The following is a 21,999-nucleotide window of genomic DNA, read 5'->3' on the forward strand; positions in this document are numbered from 1 at the left end:
GCAACGAACGAGCTGCGCATGCTTGACTGCCTCCTGGAGGTTAGCAAAGGTTAGTTAGGTACAGAATAAGCTATCAATAGTTATCAAGATAACAAACTCGGTTAAACAGCGTAATACACGCTGTTTTCTAAATATATTAAACGTGAGACACAAGAGTAAAGCCATTTCTACGAAAAATATTTTATATTATTTTATTGATATCTCTCGGATTTACATTTTCAGTGGGATAATAATTTCACGTTTGTGGAGTATTTCAATTAAGAATTGTGAATAATTATAAGTCAGAGGGGGTGTCAAATGGACAAAAAGGGTCCAGTCCGGCCCGTGGATAGCTTTGTGGAAAATGTGGAACTTTCAGAGGAGGAGGCCATTTATGGTGAACCTTAAACGGTATTTTAAATTTTTGGTTTTAGTGTTTTTACTGAAGAAGAGATAACTTATGACCTGTCATACACCAGAGTAAGTAGACTTCTGGATAAAGGTTAATTACAGGAAAATTAGTTTTTCTGTTCGTGGTATTCATTTTAATAACAGAAACGTTCCTTCCTGTTCACTATTTACAATAGAAATTCCTAGTTGTTAAAAAGTAATGGAATTGTTTCTGTGAATTCACAAATAATTGTCCTACATTTCTTTATTTCCTTTAAAGTGTGAACCCAGCTGACATGTTTCTTTAATTTACTGCAGGAAGTATTATTGAAATTACACCTTTAAAAAGATCTGAGAGATTAAATGTGTAAAGCTTCTTTACATTGAAAGCAACAAATTTTGATGTGTATTTTGAAAGCTTTTTAGGCAATAGCTTCATTAGTTCAGCCCACTTAAGAGGAAATATAGCTGTATGTATACATTTGTTGTCTTCGTGATTCTTCTTCTTTCTTTCAAGGTTGAGCAGCTTGACGCCTGATGTCAGACCGGTGACTGATGATCCTGCTGAGGCAATATATCAACACATTACAGGTAGAGACGCCTTACCAGCAGCATGGAATGATGGGAAATGGTGCAGTGCCGCTGTGTGTCGGTCGGTGACATTGAGCGCTGTAGGTAAAAAGAAACTGTGTGGGAATGCAATCTTAAACAGCAAAATGGCACCATTGTTACTGTTCTATGGGATTTTCAAGTAGGATATTTACAGCAGCCTTAAACACAAATAAAAAAAAACAAACCTGGTCTCAGGTATCAAATGGTAGTTGCAATTATTTTATCATTCCTGCACATTTTATTTTCTAATTTCCCAGAATGTCTTTAATATTTGACAAAACCCCAAATATGATTGAATGAGAAATTATTTTGGACACATTTGTGTTACTAAGGAATGATGTTGAGCTTTGTAAATTGGTGATTAAAAGTTTTTTAACTTTAATATGTATTTTGGACATTAGAAGGTGTCATTCAACTGCTAACGCCTAACAGGTAAGTTTATTAACTTGCATCTGAAGCTAAAATTAGGCTGCATTGATGTCAGGGTGTGTGCTTTAGCTTTTTGTCTCCTAAACATCTTTAAAGGTGTGAAATGAAACTAAAAAATATGACACGTGCTGCAGGTGAGTTATATGTTTATTCAGCTTGTTGCCGGCTGTTACAGGTACACCAGTTACAGGTGCAGACTTTGTATTACTTTCACAGATGTAAAGCACCACATAGATCTACGATCAGCAGACAAACAACAAGGAGCTCCTGCAGTTATCTTTCGGCTTCACTGGTTAGCTGGGAATGAACTTACAGGACAAAAAAAATCTAGTGTAGTTAGACTCAAAGACACAGTACGTGATCATAAGGTGGAACCAGTAACAATTAGTCTTCTGCAGCATTTAAATGTCCAGATTGGTTTTTGCTGAAAAGTAGGAAGGCCCAAATTCACTCTGATTTGTTGCTTACAGCTTTTGTGTAGACGTCAATGCAGAGGAAGACAAACTAAAAAGGACACAAATGAGTCGATAACATAATGAAAAGAAATTTTTAAGGTTACTGGTTCACTGACTACTAATACAACTACTACTACTACAAAACCAGGGATGCAGGACATTCATTGATTGGAAGAGTTCCTTGAGGAAAATCAGCTCAAACACATATAAAATCCAAGCACTGAGAGTTATAGGTTGGGTTTTTTACATCCTCATTAACAAACAATTGGTCAGGTGTTTGCACAACGAGGGTTCGGAAAGGTCAGATGGTTTACTCTACTGTTGTCTTGAATGTCATACGTGTCTGACTGAGAGGAACTCCACCAAAACAACGCTGCTGTCCAACGCAGACATGTAACTAATGCAGTGCAGCCACTCTGCCCTTCGCAGTTTGCCTTCTACTTGATGTGTAGTGTCAGAATGTGTGTAGAAGAAGGGGGACTTCTGGTGGACCTCTTGTTTAGCACAAGGGCACAGCGGTCTTGAGAAAGGTGAGCTTTGATTTGTAGTTTGGGATTTTTTGGGTAAAGATGAAATAAATTTTGCGGGGAAAGCGAAGGGAAGAGCATGAAAGAGGGAGAGAGGTCATGTTAGGGAGGAATTCTCAGGATGTTCAGCTTAAAGATGAACGGGTAAGAAGATATACTCGATTTATGCCAGGGTCGGTGGCATTTAGGGTTTTAATTTAGAGCAGGAAGGGAAGGGTACGCCAGACGAATCTCCTCCCCCTCCAGGAGTTTCCTGTGAAAGTAAAGGAAAACAGATTGTTTGCTGTTTATGTCTTTATATATAGCTGAAGTAAGACAAATTAAGATAATGTAAGAAAAAAGATCATGAAACTTTACTGAAAACAAACACTGTTGGTGTAGATGAGCAGGAAGAAGGGTGTGTGTCACCTGTATGCTGCTATTTCAATGTCAAGGGCCATCTTCACATTGAGAAGGTCTTGGTACTCTCTCAGGTAGCGCGCCATCTCCTGCTTAGCTTCAGCAATATTGCGCTCCAGCTCACTTATCCTCATCTGTAAAAGTAAAAAGCCGCTTCAGCTCAGTTTAAGTGTCACAGTTAGCAACAGTCTGCTTCAAGCAGGGCAATGGTAAGCGAGAGTAGCTGCTTTGGTGTGCTCTCCCAGTTTGTTTCGACTTTAACTTTGCAGACGTTCACCTGCACTGTGAGCCTGTCATTATTTCCTGCTGTGCAGTAGAGCACAGGGAGGGTTAGCTGCTGCAGAGAATATATCTACATGTCATCCTGTAGATGAAAGAAACATCATTTCTTCTTGCTGCTTTGTGAGCTTCCTTTTTAGCTGTGCTGGTTAACCATGTAAACACCACCTTTTCAGTTCTCTGCAGCACTATTTCAGAAGAAAGACTCTAAAAATAGCCAAAGGAAGAAGGCTGTAAGTCTGAAAATAAAATGCATGTTGGAGAATAAGGCTGAGCTCCATTCTCCCTATGCAGGCTCTAATTTCCCTGGTTCTTTGCCTCACCTGGTACTTTTCCACCTCCTTCGCCTGTGTTTCTTCCAGACCTTCCAGTTGCTTATTCAGGGAGTCGATGACATTCCGGAGTGCCTCGATCTCCGAGGAGCGGGACTGGAGCAGTCTCCGGTACTCCATGGTCTCCTCCCGGATGGCGTGCACGGCCTCGTTGTTTTTGCTGGCCATCTCTGCCACGCTTGCAAACTTGCTCTGGTACCACTCCTCGGCGGCCTGCATGTTCTTGTGCGCCAGCCGCTCGTACTGAGCCCTGATGTCTCGCAGCGCAGTGGACAGATCAGGCCGGGACACCTCCATGTCTATGCTGATGTTGGCCACCTGCAGCTGGGCCTGCAGCTCTGCTTGCTCCTCTGCAAAGACTTTCTTCAGGAACACCATCTCATCGCACAGGGAGGCCACAGTGGCTTCTGCATCACAGTTGTAGACCACGGCCCTGCTCGCCTCCTCTTTGGCCCTCTGCAGGGCCTCCTCGGCATCCATGCGCCGCTGTGCCTCCTCCTCATAGCGCTCCTTCATCTGCTCATACACATCGCGCAGGTAGTCCTTCTCTGCCTCCATCCTCATCTTCTCCCCATTCTCTGAGTCAATCATGGCCCTCAAACTCCGTGCCTCACCTTCATAGAGCGCCTGCAGACGGGACGGATCGTTCTGCCGCCTCCTCAGCGCATCTAGTTCAGCCAGTAGGGCTCGGTTCTGCAGCTCGAGGTGCCTCACCTTCTCAATGTAGGTGGCGAATCGGTCATTCAGGTCCACAAGCTGTGCCCTCTCCTGGGAGCGCAGGCCCAGCAGCTCTGTGTTTAGAGAGCTGGCTTGAGCCAGGTTCATCCTCTGAGATCCATCTGGAAAGGAAGAGGAGGAGGTCCTTAGGATCCTCTTACCAGATGGAGGAGCTCGTGAAGAAGGGTAGAGAGATGAAGACACGGAGGATTTGGTGGTGGTTCGGGAGCCTTTGTAGCTGTCCCAAGGGCGGCGGGTGGAGAAGAAGGAATCGTAGCTCATGATGAAGTTTTGTTGTGGATTTTTTTGTTTGTTTGTTTAAGAAAAGGAAATGTATGTTTCAGAAGGTTTTTTTTTTATGTCCCCCTTGTTCTGCACACCATCGGTGTGGATGAGTGAGCGCTTTTGCACTGCACCAGTTCAGTGATGCTGCAGATCCTGAGCTTTTATAGAGTCACGTTGCTCCCCCCCTCCAACACAGAGAAACATCAGCGCTGTCAGCATTCACCAGGCCAATAGCAGGCTGCTGCAGTGAAGCGAGAGCAGCTTGGTTTGGAGATTCACTTTCAGCCACAGCAGGCAGTGAATGTGCAGTAGGGCAGATTTTTATTTAATGTGCTCTAAAATAGCATTGAAATCAATCATTGTTATGCCTCTATAAATTCCCAAAGGTGGTATTTTACTTTATACACTCAGCACAGGCTCAATTGCATTATCAAGCAGGGTACTTGCTTAGATTAAATATAAAAGAAACCTGGGATAGAACATATGAAAATGACTTGAAACAAAGACTTCTCCCCAACCCAGTCAGAGAAAATCAATAGTACTAGTAATAGAGAGAATAAGGGCATATGCCATAAGGAACAGACAGGCATTTAAAGCATTTAATGCTCCAGGGAACAATATTTAATAATTACTACAGAGATGAATACATAGATGACATCACATGGATTTGTGGTGGATGTGTACTACATTTAAAAAAATAATAATAATAGGAACTGAACACATGGTTCATTGTTGGTTTATTGCTTTTTGAGATATTTAACAAACAATTACTTATTCACGTTTCCTCTAGATTGTCGTCTTTCTTAACTGCCATCTGTGCTGTTGCTGTGAAAGATCTTTGTAGATATACACCCTCCTACAATTGCCCTTATACTGCTTTTATTTCCAGAGTGTCTTTAGACATATCTGTTTGATCTAATTAGATTGCAAACTGATGAGTCAGGGATGTTCTTCAGCTGTCCTGACTCTGACAGTGTGTGTGGGAGACACCACTGAAGAAGAAAGTGCTACAGTATCTGTATGTGCTGACACACAGAAACCCTCCGGCTGTTTCACACTCAGAGATGAGTCAGAGTTTATGCCTAATCAGCCTTAGTATTTACTTAAAAAGAGGCATCAGGCTGATCTAGCGAATGGTTACAATTCCTGCTCATGTTTATTGGCCATTAAAGAAAACACTTTACTCTGTTTTTCACAGCAAATGTTTCTACAGATGTCAGCAAGGTCTGCAAAACATTTAAAAAAAGACAACTCTGTTACAACTTTGAGAATCCATCCAGCATCCTGTGAAAGGCAAGATACTCACAAAACATTTTGAGAATGAAGTGCCATGCTTTATTGCTTATATTAAAGGTTTTTTTTTTTTTTGGGGGGAAAACTTTTTTTTTTGGTGCTTTTATGAGTATTTTAAACATCACATTTTAACTTAAACCTTAAAAAACACTGATAAGCTACACGGTGCCACTAGGTGGCAGCATTCGGCCTTTAGACCGCATGGAAGTAACATTATTGGTAACGTTGTAGTTTACTGTAGTCCCCAATAGAGGCTATTGGATTGTTGTTTTACATATTTCTGTGTGAAATGCATAAGTGTTATTATATTAGAGAGAAGCAAAATGTGTTAAATTTCTAAGTCTCTGCTGTGGTCAGTGCGTTAGCTCAATTCAAATTGATTTGTAAAAACAACATTATATATCAAAAGTGTTACTGCCAATATCTTTCATAAAATATGTGACAGTTATTACAGAAATCTATAGACTTTTACTGCACAAGTTTTATTTAGGAGTTTCTGCCAAATACCAGCTGTAATTCTTTGCAATGAAAATGCTCTCGGCTAAAAGGGTCTGTGAATAATCCTGAACAAAATATAGTCTTGATTTAGAAGAAAACATAAGGCTTTAAAATGTAAACCATTTAATAACAGACTCCTTATGCTGCTTTTGTTTCTGTGTCCTGTCATGTCTCACTGAGATGTTTGAACACAGCCATTAATGATATTATATAATTCAGTTGTCACAACAACAGTCGCCTCTAAGTGTTTTTGTAAGTTAAAGAGCTAGAAAGAAGAAAACATAATAATCAAACGTCCAATGAGCAAGCACTTGGCAACAGTGGGAAGGAAAATCTCTTATTTAACAGGAAAACACCTCAAGCAGAACCAGGCTCAGGGACGTCCAACCATCTGCCGTGACCAGTGGAGGGTGAAGTGATATTATCTGCTTCCTCAGCCATGACATGATATCACATGCGCCCCCCGAAAGATTTTTTGGGAAATCTTTCATGGTTCAGGTGTGGAAGGGTGAATTCCATATTTAAAGTTATCACTTAAGCAATAAAGACCAGTCCTAGAGTGCATTCCTCCACACCACACATGAACTTAGATCCAGTCCTTATTCAGTAGGATATCTGGATCCAGATGAGCTGGGAATATTTTCTTAAGAACATCAAGACAACGTCTTTCAGTTTTTGTTTTTTTGTTTTTTAAATTTAATGTATTTGTGACGATATTACATGTACATATAAGATAATATATAATTTTACCTCATCTCATGACGATAATAAATCCCTTAAAAAATTCCTGGATCAAAACTTGAAACTCCGATTTTATTTTTTATTTTATTATTTTGTTTTTTGTTTTGTTTTTGTTTTTTACAAATTCTATGAATAAAAAGATGCTTAGGCAGAAAACTGAGCCGGTCACATGACCTACTTGGCGGATGTGAAAACAATAACATACTCATCTGAATAAAGATTTTAGGGAGTTTCTGTAATAAGATCAGCGCTTAAAAAATGTTATCAACCAGAGCGGACTTTAAAAGAGACACATAGACCCTAAATTCAAAAAATAAAAAGAGAAAGAATGACTTAAAGTTTTGTCTAAAGACGTTTTTAGTGATATCTGCATTCAAGCGTTCAAGGCTTTGAGCACTAGGTGGCGCAGTTGCACTGCATGTCAGTGTGGCAGCTGTAGATGGTTCCAGATGAAATAGTTTTGTGAATAAATGTATTTCCCCACTTACCTTTGACAGCATACGCTCAACTTAAGATGCTGTCATCACCTGCTGCAGGCTCTGCCTACAGCTACCATAATCACGATCGTGTCAGCGAGTCTCGTACAGTCAAAGAAATCTGCAAATCCCATGTTTATTCAGAGGTCATTTACAGCGAATATATTTCCCAGTGGTACATAAGGTAAAAATAAGTACATAAAACATTTTAGTTGACAGATAGACTTTGGAATGTCAGGCTTTTCATTGCTAAAATCGTTTGTACGTTTACAAGAATTGCAGGTGCACATTTCCACGTTTAAAGAAACAAAACAAAAACAAGTCAGTGTGTGTACTTGAACTATATGACAGAAATGAAAGTCAGATCTCACCTCCAGTGTTTTACATTCACTTGAAATGTGTAAGATACCTATTTACACGAAATCACATAAAGAATATCAGACATGAGCGACGTATAAACTACAGAAATTTACCTTTAGGCTAAGTTGCAATACAAAAAGTGTATTCCTTTGGTAGAAAACATAGATCTCAAGGAAGGGAGAAAAAACATGTGCAGGACATAAAGAAGTAGATCTTGCATCTCTTGCACGGCCTGTCACACTTCTTACATCCATGGGGCCAATGGGCTGTGGGACTAAACATTCACCTCATATCAGGAGTGCTGCATATTCATTTATGTTGGCAAGAGCAGCCCGCTGACTGCTGGGCTGTTTGCACTGGCACTGCGTTACTTGAAACACAGCAACTTCTGATTATAGCATGAAGGCGATCATTCACAGGTCGATCTGTATAGTACTTTGGTTCATTTTTTTAATCACCAAGTCTTTAAAGAGTGCTGGGGGTTATATTACGCGCAGTGCGTCCAAGTGTAAACTATGTGCCCACAGTTACAGTATAGACAGAAACACTGGAAATGAAGCTGTTACATGTACAAAAAGAAGAAAAAAAAGAATAGAAATCGTATTTCTTCAGATCGTTTCTTTCTTTTTCCAGACTTGTCTTGTGCGTCAAATGGAGCGATTTTACTGCCACAGACATTAGTAATTTCAGACAGTGCCACTCAAACGTGATTAACTTCATCTGCTCGCTCAGAAGATTTTCAGCCGTTTGCCAATCGCTCTGCCCCCCTTTGCCACTCTCTGGCTCGGCTGGTCTTTAGAAAGCGGGCAGTACTTGATGGTGTGCGCATTGTCACCGTTGGCACTGCAGAGGGGGCAGGTGTACGCCCGGAGGATGGGGCAAAGCACTCTGCCGTCCACTGTCTTCAGGATATGGGTGCCGTAAACTTCCTCTGGTGCGCCGTTATTCCGACAGAAGACGCACACTTTGGGCTCCGGTTTGCCCCTCTGAGCCTGTTTGCGTCTTCGGTCCATGGCGAGCAGGTCGAAGCCAGAGAAGCTTCCCTTGTACGAGGGGGAATCTCTGTCCCCCAGCTGCGAATCACTAGCGAGGTGTTCGTATGGCCTGAGAAGCGAGATGCGCTCTTTGAGATCATAGATGGAGATTGGCGGGGAGCTCGGGGCCGCGCAGTAGCAGTCCAAGGGTCCGTCGTTGGTGTCCCTGCCCTGCCCAATTACGCAGGAGCAAACCGGGGAATCGTCCTCCAGTCCCAAAGTCGCTTTAAGAGACTCGGTTATAGAGTTAGGGCTGAAGGGCGGACTGTTGATCTTATTTTTGGCGACAAGTGTCGACAGCCCGAGGTAGTCGTTCCAAAAATTAAAGGTGTAATCATAAGGAGACCGCGCGTCCAGGTAACCGCGGTCTAAGAAATCCATCCTGTCAGAGCCGCACAGTTTAACGTCCACACTAGTGAATAGGCGTTTTGGATTGGATGGCTGTCAGCATGAGGATCCAGTGGAGGGTTCCTCTCTCTGCTCCTGCTGGGTCTACTTTGCAGAACATTGAGCATGCAGGCGCTGTTAAGTTGCCCAGAATAAAACACGGGGGCGTGGTTTGGTTCAAGTTGATTTTCTCTGTGGCCCCATAGGAGGGTCTACAGAGCAGGGAGTGACTGAGCTAGGAAATCATTTCCCCTCCCATAATATGACGATTAGCACCGAAATCTCTTTGTGTTAAAAGAAAGTAAGCTACCCTGTTGGTTGGGTTTGAAAGAAATCAGCTGTTACTCTGTTGAACTCAAGATGTGACTGGTTTTATGACATCTTGTCAATTTACTTTCCCCCCCTTCGCTTTTTAGTATGGATAGATAGATAGATAGATAGATAGATAGATAGATAGATAGATCAGAGTGGATTTGACCTGTCTTCCAGTGTATTTTGTGTTTCCACAACTTTTTCCAAGCTGCTTTTTAAAATTTTATGTGATAGAGGGTCAAAGGAGTTCTTAAAAAGTCATTCTGCTCTGCAGAATTCTGTATCATCCTCCCAATGGTAGCAGTTCACACAGAGAGTACAGATTGTGGTTCTAAACAGTGTGAATGATCTTTCTGACCAAAGATTTACAGTGCAGCCTGGTGAAGTTGTTATCCATGCAGATATTGTGATATTTGTCAAACTGGATTTGTGTAGTTGGTTGGTTTTTAATAACAGTGCTGCTCAGACCAGCATCATATTTAACCCTTGTGTTGTCCTCGGGTCAAAAATGATCCCTAGGTGAATGGCAAACAAGTATATGGGAATCCCGAGGACAACACAAGAGTCATAAGAATAATCTCGCCTTGTTTGTGTCACACCAATCGACAAACCGCCTTACATTTGAACGATACATGCTTATATTTTCATTCTTAGAGACTCAATTCAGCACAGCAGACTTGACTTATTTTCTCAGATTTGTCTCCACAGCCACAGAATCGTGGCAGGAGGGTTGAATTTTCCATCTGCGCTCTATTGCACTTTTCATGACATTAAATAAGATATTTGTTTAGCTTCTTTTTTAATCTTCATCTTGTGAATCGAGGCTTGTTAATATCAATATAACATAGCCTGAAAAGTAAAAGTCACAAAGATGCCAAAACTGGTGTCACAAGTAGGAACTCTTTGATTTAGGGAGGGAGGGAGGTCACAAGCCCTGAACAATAGATTATGATGTGTCTTAAAGAATAGGTCATATTAGACTTTGTCCTATATCTTATACTGGAATCACATTATGAATGAGTCTTATAACCAATATGGATAGAGGAATCGCTACAGCAACCAAAACCTCTTTTGGGCATATGGGCATATGAGAATTGATTTAATGCTTGTTCCTTACACTAAAAGTCCCAAAAGTTTTTTTTTTGCAATGCCTTATACAACTTTAATGACAATCACTTTCTAGTTTGAATGAGTTGGGGATACATCAGTAGCTGAAGAGACAAGAAATCAAAGAGTGCCACATAGTGGAACTAGGAAAATTCAAAAAGTGTAGGACATAGTGATGTAACGCCTCAAGAAGCAGTGACCTTTAAGTGCGCACACACAAAAAACATCTTGTGCTTGACCACTGTAGCAGATTCCATCCTTCACCGATGATGAACCTGTCACTTCTGCATGAAGCTGCACATGTTCTGCTTCCCCTGAGCCCACGGCTTGGTGCTCACAACCAGTCCTCCTCTGCTCCATTGTCTCGTCCCTGTAGCAGGCCGTTTAACTTCATTAATATGCATTAAAAAGGAGTGTGCCACATCTGTGTGTGTGTGTGTGTGTGTGTGTGTGTGTGTGTGTGTGTGTGTGTGTGTGTGTGTGTGTGTGGTGTGAGTCAAAGCCCTGTAAGGAGGGCGCCCAAAAAAAGAGCTTGATAACTGGCCTGACTGCTGGGACAATGACAGTGTTACTATTTTTGTCACACCCTCAAGTGAAATATTAAGGACAGTGAAAATTGAGACAGAAGTCATTTGCATGTCTTATATTTTCAAATTGGAGCTCAGATTAATTTTCTGACTGTGGTTTTCATTGATGAAAAAAAACCCGTAACGGTCTGCTGCAGATTAAGACTTAGTCTGTGGATATGATTCTGCGATTCGTTTACAGGAAAACAGAAACGGCATCGTTTTGTAAGCCACTTTGGTGCGCCTTATAAATGTGCTTGTTTATAGGTTCATGTTCAGCCGCTGGGAATATATATTGTGGAATAAGACCTGTATTTGGGTCACAAAAGGGGGGGGGGGGGGGGGGGGGGGGAGTTTCATTCTAAATCATGCCAAAATCTTCAAGAAAATATGCGTGCATCCAAAATTTGCACGGGCCTATAAATCCTGGGAAGGCTTCTTTTAAAAGCGATTACATTCGCTGCTGCTGCAAAAGTTTCCAGTGAGTGTAAGACGGCGCAAAAGCATGAAGAAAATCATGTTAGCGAGACAGTTTCTTGTATGTGAGAATAAATTATCATCAGAATACACCACATGGTCTCTTTTCAAGGTCACCTCCAGCTTTGCATGCACAAAGGAAATCATGAGAGAGCATTTAAAAGATGAATGGCTGCCATATCACAATGGATAAATTGCGCGGGGGCCAATATGACATGTGGCTCTGCTGCTTTGGGCCTACCCTTTATTATTCTTAATGCAAAACGTGTTTGGCAGCAACAAAGGAAGTATTGATAATGAATATGAAATGCATTTATTTATTTTTACATTAGAAGATTTCATTTCAGACTCACACTATAGCAGGGCAACAGCAGAAAGGTTTCTGGCATGAGAGGAGAATAGGCAAGTTCATTTATAAAAAGCCTTTTAAAAGACAGGTCAGCTCACAGGTGCTTTACACAGTAAAGCAGTAAAGAAGAGAAATGTTTGATTAGTTAGTAAGTCATGGTGCAGTTAACTGCATCCATTTTCTTAGCTTAAGCTTACGGGGCTGCCAGAATCTATCCCAGCTGTCATGGGGCCAACACAGAAAGTGAGACAAGCACACACACTCACATCCAAACCTACGGCCAGTTTGAAATCACCAATTAACCACAGAGCATGTCTTTTACTGTGGGAGGAAGCAGCTTCACTAGCAGGCACAGTGAAGCCATGCAAACCCCACACAGCAAGACAAAAGAAAACAAGGTGGCTCTTATTGTGGATTTAAATGTTACGTCTTTAAGAGAAGCTAACATATTTTAAATCACTGGTAGTCATCTACTGCAGCTTTAATATAGTTGCAGCCCAGTGCTGGTCTGCTCTCTGAAAGATGGAATAAACCTACGGTACTTGATTTATGTTTTTTGGAGTAAAAACCTTTGAACGTGAGTGTAAAGTGCAACGTCAGAGCAGAAGTAATACGATCAAACGTTATCGTCACCTCTGATATATCCTATCGTATTAACGAACATTGTGCACATGTGATTTTCTTACATTCAATATGCTCCTAAGGAAAACACAAAGGGGCGTTGCCTTTGTTACTGCTATATTTTGCGTTTAAATGGACGTCATTGATAAGAAATATGCTGTGGTAAATTACTAGGTTTCAATGTGTCATTTACATTTTAAGCAATAAGAGTCACTTGAAAACAATGAATGATAAGCTTAAACTGGTAACTGGCCAAGATAACAATAAGTAATCACTACTTCCATTGTAGCCAACCAGCAGTAACAAATGTTGCTTTGTTCACATAAAATGTGGCCATTGTTTAACTGTGTTTACTTCACAGCCCTGTCTGGCCTCCACACAAGCTCATTGCGGAGTGCGAGCCACAGCTAGTGTTTTTTCTTCTTTGTTTTACACAGATAAAGCTACAATAAATGCAGCGACTCTGGCTTGCAATGGGTTAAAAAAAATCTTCATGCATAAATACGGCTCCAGAGTGAGATGATGGTACCCAGAGGCCTCCCAGGCAGCTCTGTCTGCTCTACAGCCGAGGCAGAGATGGGCAGCCGCTGCATCCCCATTCATCACTGTCAAGTTGAATAGAAAATTAACAAATCCGTTAATTAAAAGACCTCTCTAGACTCTAGTGTGTTTGTGTGTGTGTGTGTGTGTGAATCTTGTGCCAGCTGCACTGCTTCATTGTGCAAGCTACAGCAGCCTGGCACAAGAGACACACACAACACTCCCTTCAATGCTAACATACACATGCACACAAACACCCACCGCTCCTGCCGACCCCTGCCATTCCTGCCGCTGCATTAATTACATAAACTGCATAATGTGGCCAGCCTGAGCTTCATTTCATTCCCAATCTCTGTCTGTCCCCAGACACAGACTAGGGTAGGGAATCAGTTGGGGCTTTGATCCCTGACCTCTGCCTCCTCTCGTGGGAATATAAGCCTGCGCCCCTAACGGTCATCCATCTGCACACACCCCCAAGACCCCCAGCTCCTAGATTCAGCCCAACCCCAGACACGTGTCAATGTCACCAGCAGCAATAGGGAGCGCTAAACAAGCCAAGGTCAACCTGAAATTAGGGGGTGTCTTTCGCCCTGTCAAGTGCTTTGTCACGACCACCAACTCGCTGAATGCCGCCTGCTATTACTTACCCCAAGACTCCACCCATTCCCCTCAACAGCACGCATTCACGTATTCACACACATGTACTTAATACCCTCTCAACATGGCTGAAGTGGTATGACTGAAAGCACTGTTCATCTGCATGTACACCTTGAGATTGGTGGACATTTTTTTTTATTTAAAGCTGATTCCATGATACACTTTTTAAAATCCATTCCTTAAAATTGAGAGCTGGACTAATTAATCAGCAGTTCCATGTATTGTGTTTTAAAATTAACGATATCTCTGGCATACACCTCAAACCTACGACGGTTCCACCTTATCCCAATGGAGTTTGGCAGTTTCTTTGTTTTATATACAGATATTGCAAAATGATTCATTGATAAATTATAAAACAGTCAGCAGATCAGCAAATTTTCTTCTTTTTTTACTTTACACATCTTCAAAGAAAGGCTGGGATTATTGCTAATTCCAGGTCATTTCTGTAGATGGCCGCCTCTTTCTGAGCCTGGTTCTGCTGGAGTTTTCTTCCTATTAAAGGGGACTTTTTCCTTCCCACTGACGCCAAAGTGCTTGCTCATTGGGGGGGGTCATATGATTGTTAGGTTTTTCTCTGTATGTATCATTGTTGGGTCTACCTTACAATATAAAGCACCTTGTTGTTGGGATTTGACGGTGTATAAATGAAACTGAATTGAAATTGAATTGAAATTAAGGGTTTGTTTGGCAACAAATCATAGCTTGCTTAACCCTATTGTGTAGCCTACAGTTGGCTAATTTTGTCTGACCAAAAGCCAAAAGTGTGTTACTATGTCACCACATAAAAAACAAAGGCAGATGAAGTAAAAACAACAATATGATATAAAATGGCAGATGAAGCTTTTTCATTTTGTGCCTGCTTTGCAAAGTACCTTCCATGATGGGGCGATGGTGGCTCAAGAGTTGGCAGTTTGTCTTGTAATCAGAAGGTTGCCAGTTCGAGCCCTGGCTTGGACAGTCTCGGTTGTTGTGTCCTTGGGCAAGACGCTTCACCAGTTGCCTACTGGTGGTGGTCAGAGGGCAAGGTGGCGCCAGTGTCTGGCAGCCTCTGTTGGTGTGCCCCAGGGCAGCTGTGTTTGCCATCACCTGTATGTGAATGTAGTGTAAAGTGCTTTGGGGTCCATAGGGACTAAGTAAAGTGCTATACAGGCCATTTACCATTTTAAAGTTGCCCTATATATATATATATATATATATATATATATATATATATATATATATATATATATTATATATATATAAATAAGATAATAAGTAATAGGGACCATTGCTGAGGTCACTGGCTGTAACTAAACATGACACCACAAGGAGAGCAGAGGAAGAGAAGAAGGGACGTTGTGGGGCATGGATCAGAAACTTGTTTAACTCACCCAAATCTGCAGATTAGAGCGGGAAGTGGTCAAAGGGCTTAGAGTGTATCGGTACAATGGGGCAGAGGGGATTAGAAGTGGATTCACTGAGCCCCTGCGATGCCCTTCATCTCTGAGGGTCCAGCCAGAGCACCTTTGTTGGGTTAACTAACGGCACTTCCATGGACGCAGTGAGCAGGCCAATCCCTTTTTAATGATGCAGGGAAAATTCCATTGGCCCTGATTTTCACAATGCATTCGAGAGCCACCATTGTCCCACACATCGTGTCAAGCTTTTAAACTGTGCAGCCAGGCGAGTGGGCTGCGTGGTGATTGAAGTCCGTTTGTAGCGTTTTAGCCAGGCTAGAAAGAGCCTCCGCTAAAACAATGCTGATATTTACATCTATTTTATGGTTGGAGCATAATGCCTGGGCTTTAATTGCCATTGTGGCCACCGATGCTTTAAATAAATGCAGCCGTCTTGAGTTTAATGGTTTGTAACAAAGCACTATAAGATGGTGAGACTGTAAAGGTAAACGGTTTAATATCCTGTGGTTCCAGTGCTGTGGAGATTGAAGTCTTAGTAATGAATTCCTCAGTTGCAGAGGTGATCTGCAGAGAAATTGTCAGCGCAATTGACCTAAAACTTAAAAAGTAGCTGCACAGATATTGGTTTCACACTTTTCTCATAGATTAATTTTCAGAAAAAGCTTTTAAAACAGTCATGATAATAAAAAAATGAATAACTGATGCCTCAGAAAGAGTTGAACTAGAGTCAATAATAAGTCTTGTCTGCGTTGCACTTTCCTTGCTGATGATGGTTGACACCTAAGTGTTTACACACCAATCTGCATTTAATCATTAATTATTATTAATCTCTGTCTCTCTTCCATGGCATGTGTTTTGCCCTGTTTCCCTCACCTCACCCCCAACCGGTCACAGAGATAACAGATAACTGCCCCCTGTTTTTTCCCCACTGTCGCCAAGTGCTTGGTCACAAGGGGTGGTCTGATTGTTGAGGTTTTCAAGGGTCTTTACCTTACAGTACAAAGCACTTGAGGTAACTCATGTTGTGGGTGGTGTTATATAAATTAAACTGAAAAATTGAATTGAATTGGTGTACTGGCCAGTGGCAAAAGCAGTTGGTTAGCCAAGTCTATCATTTTGGTTCAGGCTAGAAACCCTCAGGAGCTTTTGCATAGCTTAACGTGAAATTTCATACAAACTGTCATCATAGTCTGCAGCGTATTGCTGTTAATATGATAGCAATTTCCCTACCTAGGACAACTAGCAGGTCAGAGTTTTCCTTTACCAGTTTCAAAATCTTGACATATGGTGAACACAGACTGTTTCAAGCTGCCCACTCAGTGTAGTGAACTGACAGCTGGGGGGTGATATACAAAACTATTTCAGGCATTTAGCGCTATCATTCTGTTTAGCTAGTCCAGTATTTTGGTGATATTCCCATTACATCTGGAAGCTAACTGATTAAGCACATATATTTGGTTACACCGCTAACAATGCCATATGCATGCATCTACAGTGTAAAGTAAAAGTGAGTTCAGTGCACTGTGTATGAAGTTGTGAGATTATCTGCTTATTGCAAGTTAAGTGTTGTCCTTTGTTTGCTCCGTGCTTAAACCCTTTAGTTTAGCTCTAAAATGCAGTGAACTCAATCCCTCCTACCTCCAGACCATTAGATCTCTGAGGCAGATGTGTCTTGGCCCTATCAGCACACGCTCGGCTGTCTCTTGTGATCTTTCAGCTATGCAGCTGCTGTCATGTCAGGGCTCTCTCTCTCTCTCATCTTGCATTTGGTTTCCTGAAACTGAATTACAAAGAAACTGTAAACTTAAAGGGAACAGCTTTGGGTTCATTTGGGTTTGTGGCTTAAATAGCTGAATGGGAAAGTCATTCTCGGTTTGTACATCTATCATGTGATACTTCATAGTCACATTTGATCTAGCTTTTATATTGAGGTGGAGGTTTGGGACTTTACTAAAGTTTGCTTATCTCAGTAGTTAAAGAGGTACAAACCCCTTGTTTAACTCAACTCAAATAAAATGTGAAAACAGTTATTCATGGTATGGAAATATATCACAACATTAAATCCACCTGTCTGTAGGTACATCTACAGAATCATCCATCCGGGCGTGGTGTTGTTGTGGTGTCAGGTACACAGACATTTTAGGGTTCTTTGGGTTGTGGGAGCTTGTAATTTGTAATCTTGAATACTTTCTCGTGTTCTTCAAACCTATGGCAGGCTGGACTTTCTGCATATACTTTTAAATGTTTTAGTGACCTTAATGCTAGTTCGAGGTTCAAATTTACCCATTTCATTTCGCTGTTCTTTTCCTCTTCTTCTTCTGCTGTACTTATCAAACCTCAGGTTAAAACAATCACTAAGAGCAATTTGCTGCTGTTAGTTTACCTACGATCTCATCTGCAGCTCACATGTATATGCAGACTGGTGGACCCATGTGCAGATGAGAACAGGCCTGGTGGTGTTGTGGTCGATACCACACAGGACCACAGATGGGTCCCTGCACAGTAGAGCCGGTGGCTGGCGCCGAGGCTTGGGCGCTGGCCAGATGGGCCACCCTGAGAGAGGCTCAGCCTGTCAGGCCCAAACAGGCTGATCTTATTACTCTGGGCCAAGACTGGAGTGTGGTGCTGCAAACACACCCACACATACTTCATCAGGGGAATCGACATTATCATGACTGACTATCACAGGCTGGCTTCATTGTGGTTTGTGTGTGTGTGTTTTCACCTGTGGTTTCATTCCTGTTTTAACTGGAAATATCAGACTTCATGTTGGTTTCCCATGTTTATCTGAGAAAATCGTTTTCTCATCTCAGGACAATGGTTCCTCCCTGCTTTTTCACAATGGGGGAATACTCTTTGTGCAAGCTGGTGCATCATAGAGCCCATATTTTCAGATGGGTTTTTCAAGGCTAGTAGTGAATATTATTTCTAAAGTGAGTTTTGATGACATAGCGTCATATCTGGAAACTCATATTCAGTCTAAACTAATTTCCAGTCTTATATTAAATACAATTTAAAATCATGCATAATCCTGATGAGACTACTTAGAATTCAAATCCTTTTTTTTATGAGATCTTAAAACGTTAATAGAGATAGAGCTCAAAAACTGAATTTGCTCTTCAAGCTTTTCAGATCAAGGTTGCAGTCAGGCTCCCCAAATATGGATGAGTGCAGCTGAATGTGAGGCAGGGTGTTAGAGAAATCATACTCAGTATGCTCTCCAAAAGATCTCCCAGGATAAATAAATGTTTAAAAAGCTGATTTTTTTTTTAGGTCTGACAGCGGTGCTACATTCCTGCCAATGTGGAGCGCTGGGGTAACAAGAAAATGATCGCCCACCATATGGAGTCCTATCTGCTTTCACCTAATGGCTGAACTCCATGTGTAGCTGGTGTGTAGTTATTTTCTCTTTTCTGCATCATCTGTTGTAGTGTTTCTGGTCACAGGAGTGTCAGGTTCAGACTGATATACAGTCAGTATTTCTTAGACCTGGACTTTTAGTGACTTTAGTCCCATACAAAATGCTGTATAAATACATGGGGAGTGAAAAGTGGTGAGTGGAGAAGAAGTGCTAAAATATCACAGTGTATCAGTGTAAGTCCTGTGGTATGACAATTTGCAATGAGGCTTTGATGTAGAAGGCAGTTCAGATGAATCTCTGGGTTTTTGCTGGATGTTTTCCTGTTTCTTAAGTGCATGACTTTCAGATGCTGTTCATCTGCTGTAGATTGCTTTTTGGAGCTGAGATGACTTCTTTTCTTTGTGCAGAGAACCTGGAGAACTGCTGCTCAAGATTGTTTGTTTTTACATTTAATTGGAAGAAATATTGAAATGAGATTTGGCTCAAGACTTTTGCACAGTACTGTAAATGAAAGCAGTAACTAAAAATGGCAAAACAACTAGAACTAAAGCAGTTTTCCTGTACGTGTTTTCTGATGCCACATTTAAAAAAAATGTTCATTTAGGAATATGTGAGAGGATGGCGTAAAATGAATGTTTTAATCTGTTCAATTATTCGAAACAGTGGTGACTTAGCTTGTAATTATAGTGTATAGAAGCTCGACTGGGCAATTTATGATGAAAAATGTGAGCGGCTGTAATCAATGTTTTATTTTGCCGGTGCCAAATCAGCTGCATTGAGCTGTCATTTACTCCAACCTTTAATTTTCGAGCTGCCAAATGATGTTTCTACATTAACAATGATAGACTCGCATCTGTGGAGCAGAGCTTAATGTTGCACGCTGCCAAAAAGAAATGAATTTCTATTGCCTTAGCATCATCCACAGTAATATAAACCATCCTGGTTTTTGTTCTCAAGCTGACAGCCCTGAAACAGGATGAATGAAAAACCATCTCCCAAGGTCAAGGTCATGGTTTGGACTGATTTAGGCTCCAAGGCCCTTCTTATTGTCTGAAAGCATCTCCATTTGAAATTCACTCGAAATAAAGTCAGGTTTGACTGGCAGTGCGAACGGGGCACGTGGGGGTTGTAATAACCACAGAAGCGGAGCTCGATGGATGGGTAGGTTTTCTTACCGCACATTGATTTCCACATTTGGGTGATTAAGTTTATTATTTGGCCCGCGGCTACATTAGCATGTAATTATCCAGGGTATCCTACAGAGAGAAGAATATTTAACTTTTGAGAACAAAGGGAGGATCACGGCGGTCACCTGAGTCTCTTTCAGAGAGGAGGAAGGAAAAACAACATGGAAGCGTTCGGCTTGGTTGCTTTGGCCTGGGACCGTGTTTAGCTCCGAGGTTCCTCGCTGTCTGCCTCCTTCCCTCTTTTCTCCCCTTTTCTTTCCTTCCCCTAGCAAACATTTCTACCCGACTCTTTTGTTTGCCAAGATCCAGGTTACCATGGCTACCAACTGGCGCTTTATGAGCACCTCATCCCTCATCTAAATATTCCTAGTTATCTATGGTAATGAAATGCACACACCATTATCTGGCTTAATGAAATACACTCTATTGTCTATGATTAGAAGGGGAAGGCTTTATGTCTCAGCAGCGTTGTGCTGCAGTGTTTTCTGCCTGTGATAACTGCAGAGCTACTGGAGCTACGAGCTCTTTCTGCGGCTCTGTTCAGTGCTGTTGTGAGCGACGCGCAATAAAGAAACAATGTCCAGTTTCTCTGAGCAGCCCCGCTATCCAGCCTGCTCTGCGAGCTCCAGTGGCTGTTTGATTGCACTAATTGGCTTGTCTCCACTCTTTTTTGCCTCGTGATGGACTCACTGCTGCTGTGAGCTTCACTTTCAAACTAATGCGGCCTATTAAAAAAAGACAGATTACGACAATAAAATCTTTACATGCACCCCGTTTTGACAAGGCTACCGCATAATAGGCTGCAGAAGAGCTGCACCGAGCAGAAATAGAACATCATTATCTAACAGTATTCAAAATCCTTCCCTCTTTTGTGCTTTCTTTTCATGAAGAAGAAGAAAAAGATAGCACTGCTTATCTCTTTTGTAGTTTTCCATGGTTTTTGAAATCCCCTTGAAACATCAACAACACCATAAAACAGCTATAGCAGGAAAATGTGCATCTGATATCACTTGTTCCTCCTCGGCGATTAAAAAAAAAACAAAGAAAGAAAGAGAAACTGAGCCAGTGTGTATTTCTCTAAGAGCGCATCTGTGCAATTGTGTCGGTGTCTATTTCCAATCGAGGCCAGGGTAATATCTGCAGATTGCATGGTTAAGCCACTGCATTTCATGAGCCAGTCCTGTCACTAACAGTTATCTCCTCACTGCCCTCTGAGGAGTTGTCTAGGTGAAATGATTCTCTGAAGCTCTGAATAATGCATGAAATTACGTAATGCAAATGGAGGCTTTATTTCCCCTGCCTCTCGGAGACGCCGGGGCCCAGGCCACTGCATTAGAGCAGCAAAAGGAGAAACAGTGGGAGTCCCCAGAGTAAAGGAACTACAGCAGAGAGCGAGAAAGGTCAACAGTAAAACCCGAGGCTTCTCCTCACGCGCAGCTTCATCAAGCGCGAGTCGGAGTTATTGCACACTGCATGGCAGAATTGCAGAGCCGAGCGGGACCTTATTCACGGGGCTATCATGGGAGGCTTATTGTGTGGAGGCAGTGAAATATTCATTAAGCAACAGCCTGGCTGACTTCGACGCTGCTTCACTGTAAACAGAAGCCCCAATCAAATATAAATAAAAACAGGAGAGAGGAGAGGGGAGTGCAATTCGATCAGATCATGAAACTTCCCTTGCCTTCCTTCATATGCAGCGAATTAGGCTAGGCTAAACTGTTGTCAAGTTCCTGCTTCAACAAGTAGATGATCTTTCCCACCCTCTTCCTCGCTCTCTCTCTCCCTCTGCGTGTAGACCTGAATGGCATTAATTGCCCCCTAAGATGACGGGCAGATGAAAGCGAGGCGGTGGTTTGCTGTGGGACATGGGGGCCGGTTACAAAGAGGAGCTGAGGACGGGCTGGCAGGTCTCACCGACTTCAAAAGCAGATAAAGGGCCTTTTTACACAAAAGATTCCCCCCTTTTTTCCCCTCTTAATCTTCAGATTTGGGGTTTATTCGTGCCAGCCTCTTCGCCTTTGTCCACTTTGTGTCAGGTTTTAACGGCGGAGGATTAAATTGCTGTTGCGGAAATCATTGTTTGTGTTTTCTTCCAACCCGCTGCCTCCCATTGTCATGTGACATAATCGAGCGCTCTCTAACAATAATGAGAGGTTCATCTGCTTCCTCTGGTGAGAAATGAACAGCGGATGGATCGAGTCACCTTGTTTGTCTGAGCCGACAGTGGGACAA

General features: G+C 41.9%; 2 protein-coding genes and 1 long non-coding RNA gene across 4 annotated transcripts; 1 reads left to right on the top strand and 2 right to left on the bottom strand.

Annotated features, from left to right (window-relative positions):
- The first annotated feature begins 47 nt into the window (after positions 1–47).
- On the top strand, positions 48–18,650 carry LOC102309025. 2 transcript variants are annotated; one of them, XR_006054737.1, is made up of 3 exons: positions 48–459; positions 887–960; positions 18,493–18,650. It is a non-coding gene; the product is annotated as an uncharacterized LOC102309025 (long non-coding RNA). The 2 variants fall into 2 exon arrangements; XR_001336554.2 differs by lacking the exon at positions 18,493–18,650 and having other exon boundaries at positions 887–2,009.
- Positions 1,540–4,560, bottom strand: si:dkey-33c12.3 (uncharacterized protein LOC335380 homolog). Its single transcript, XM_005929624.2, has 3 exons — positions 3,394–4,560; positions 2,801–2,925; positions 1,540–2,645 (listed from the first exon to the last, which is right to left on the bottom strand). Exons 1-3 carry the CDS (start codon positions 4,399–4,401, stop codon positions 2,585–2,587), a joined length of 1,194 nt encoding a protein of 397 aa, XP_005929686.1. The 5' UTR covers positions 4,402–4,560; the 3' UTR covers positions 1,540–2,584.
- LOC102308710 (nanos homolog 1) lies at positions 7,530–9,354 on the bottom strand. Its single transcript, XM_005929625.3, has one exon. It carries the CDS (start codon positions 9,185–9,187, stop codon positions 8,501–8,503), a length of 687 nt encoding a protein of 228 aa, XP_005929687.1. The 5' UTR covers positions 9,188–9,354; the 3' UTR covers positions 7,530–8,500.
- Positions 18,651–21,999: the final 3,349 nt, after the last annotated feature.

Source organism: Haplochromis burtoni, unplaced genomic scaffold, assembly GCF_018398535.1.
Source record: "Haplochromis burtoni strain Fernald_Lab_line unplaced genomic scaffold, NCSU_Asbu1 Contig_119, whole genome shotgun sequence".
NCBI lineage: Eukaryota > Metazoa > Chordata > Actinopteri > Cichliformes > Cichlidae > Haplochromis > Haplochromis burtoni.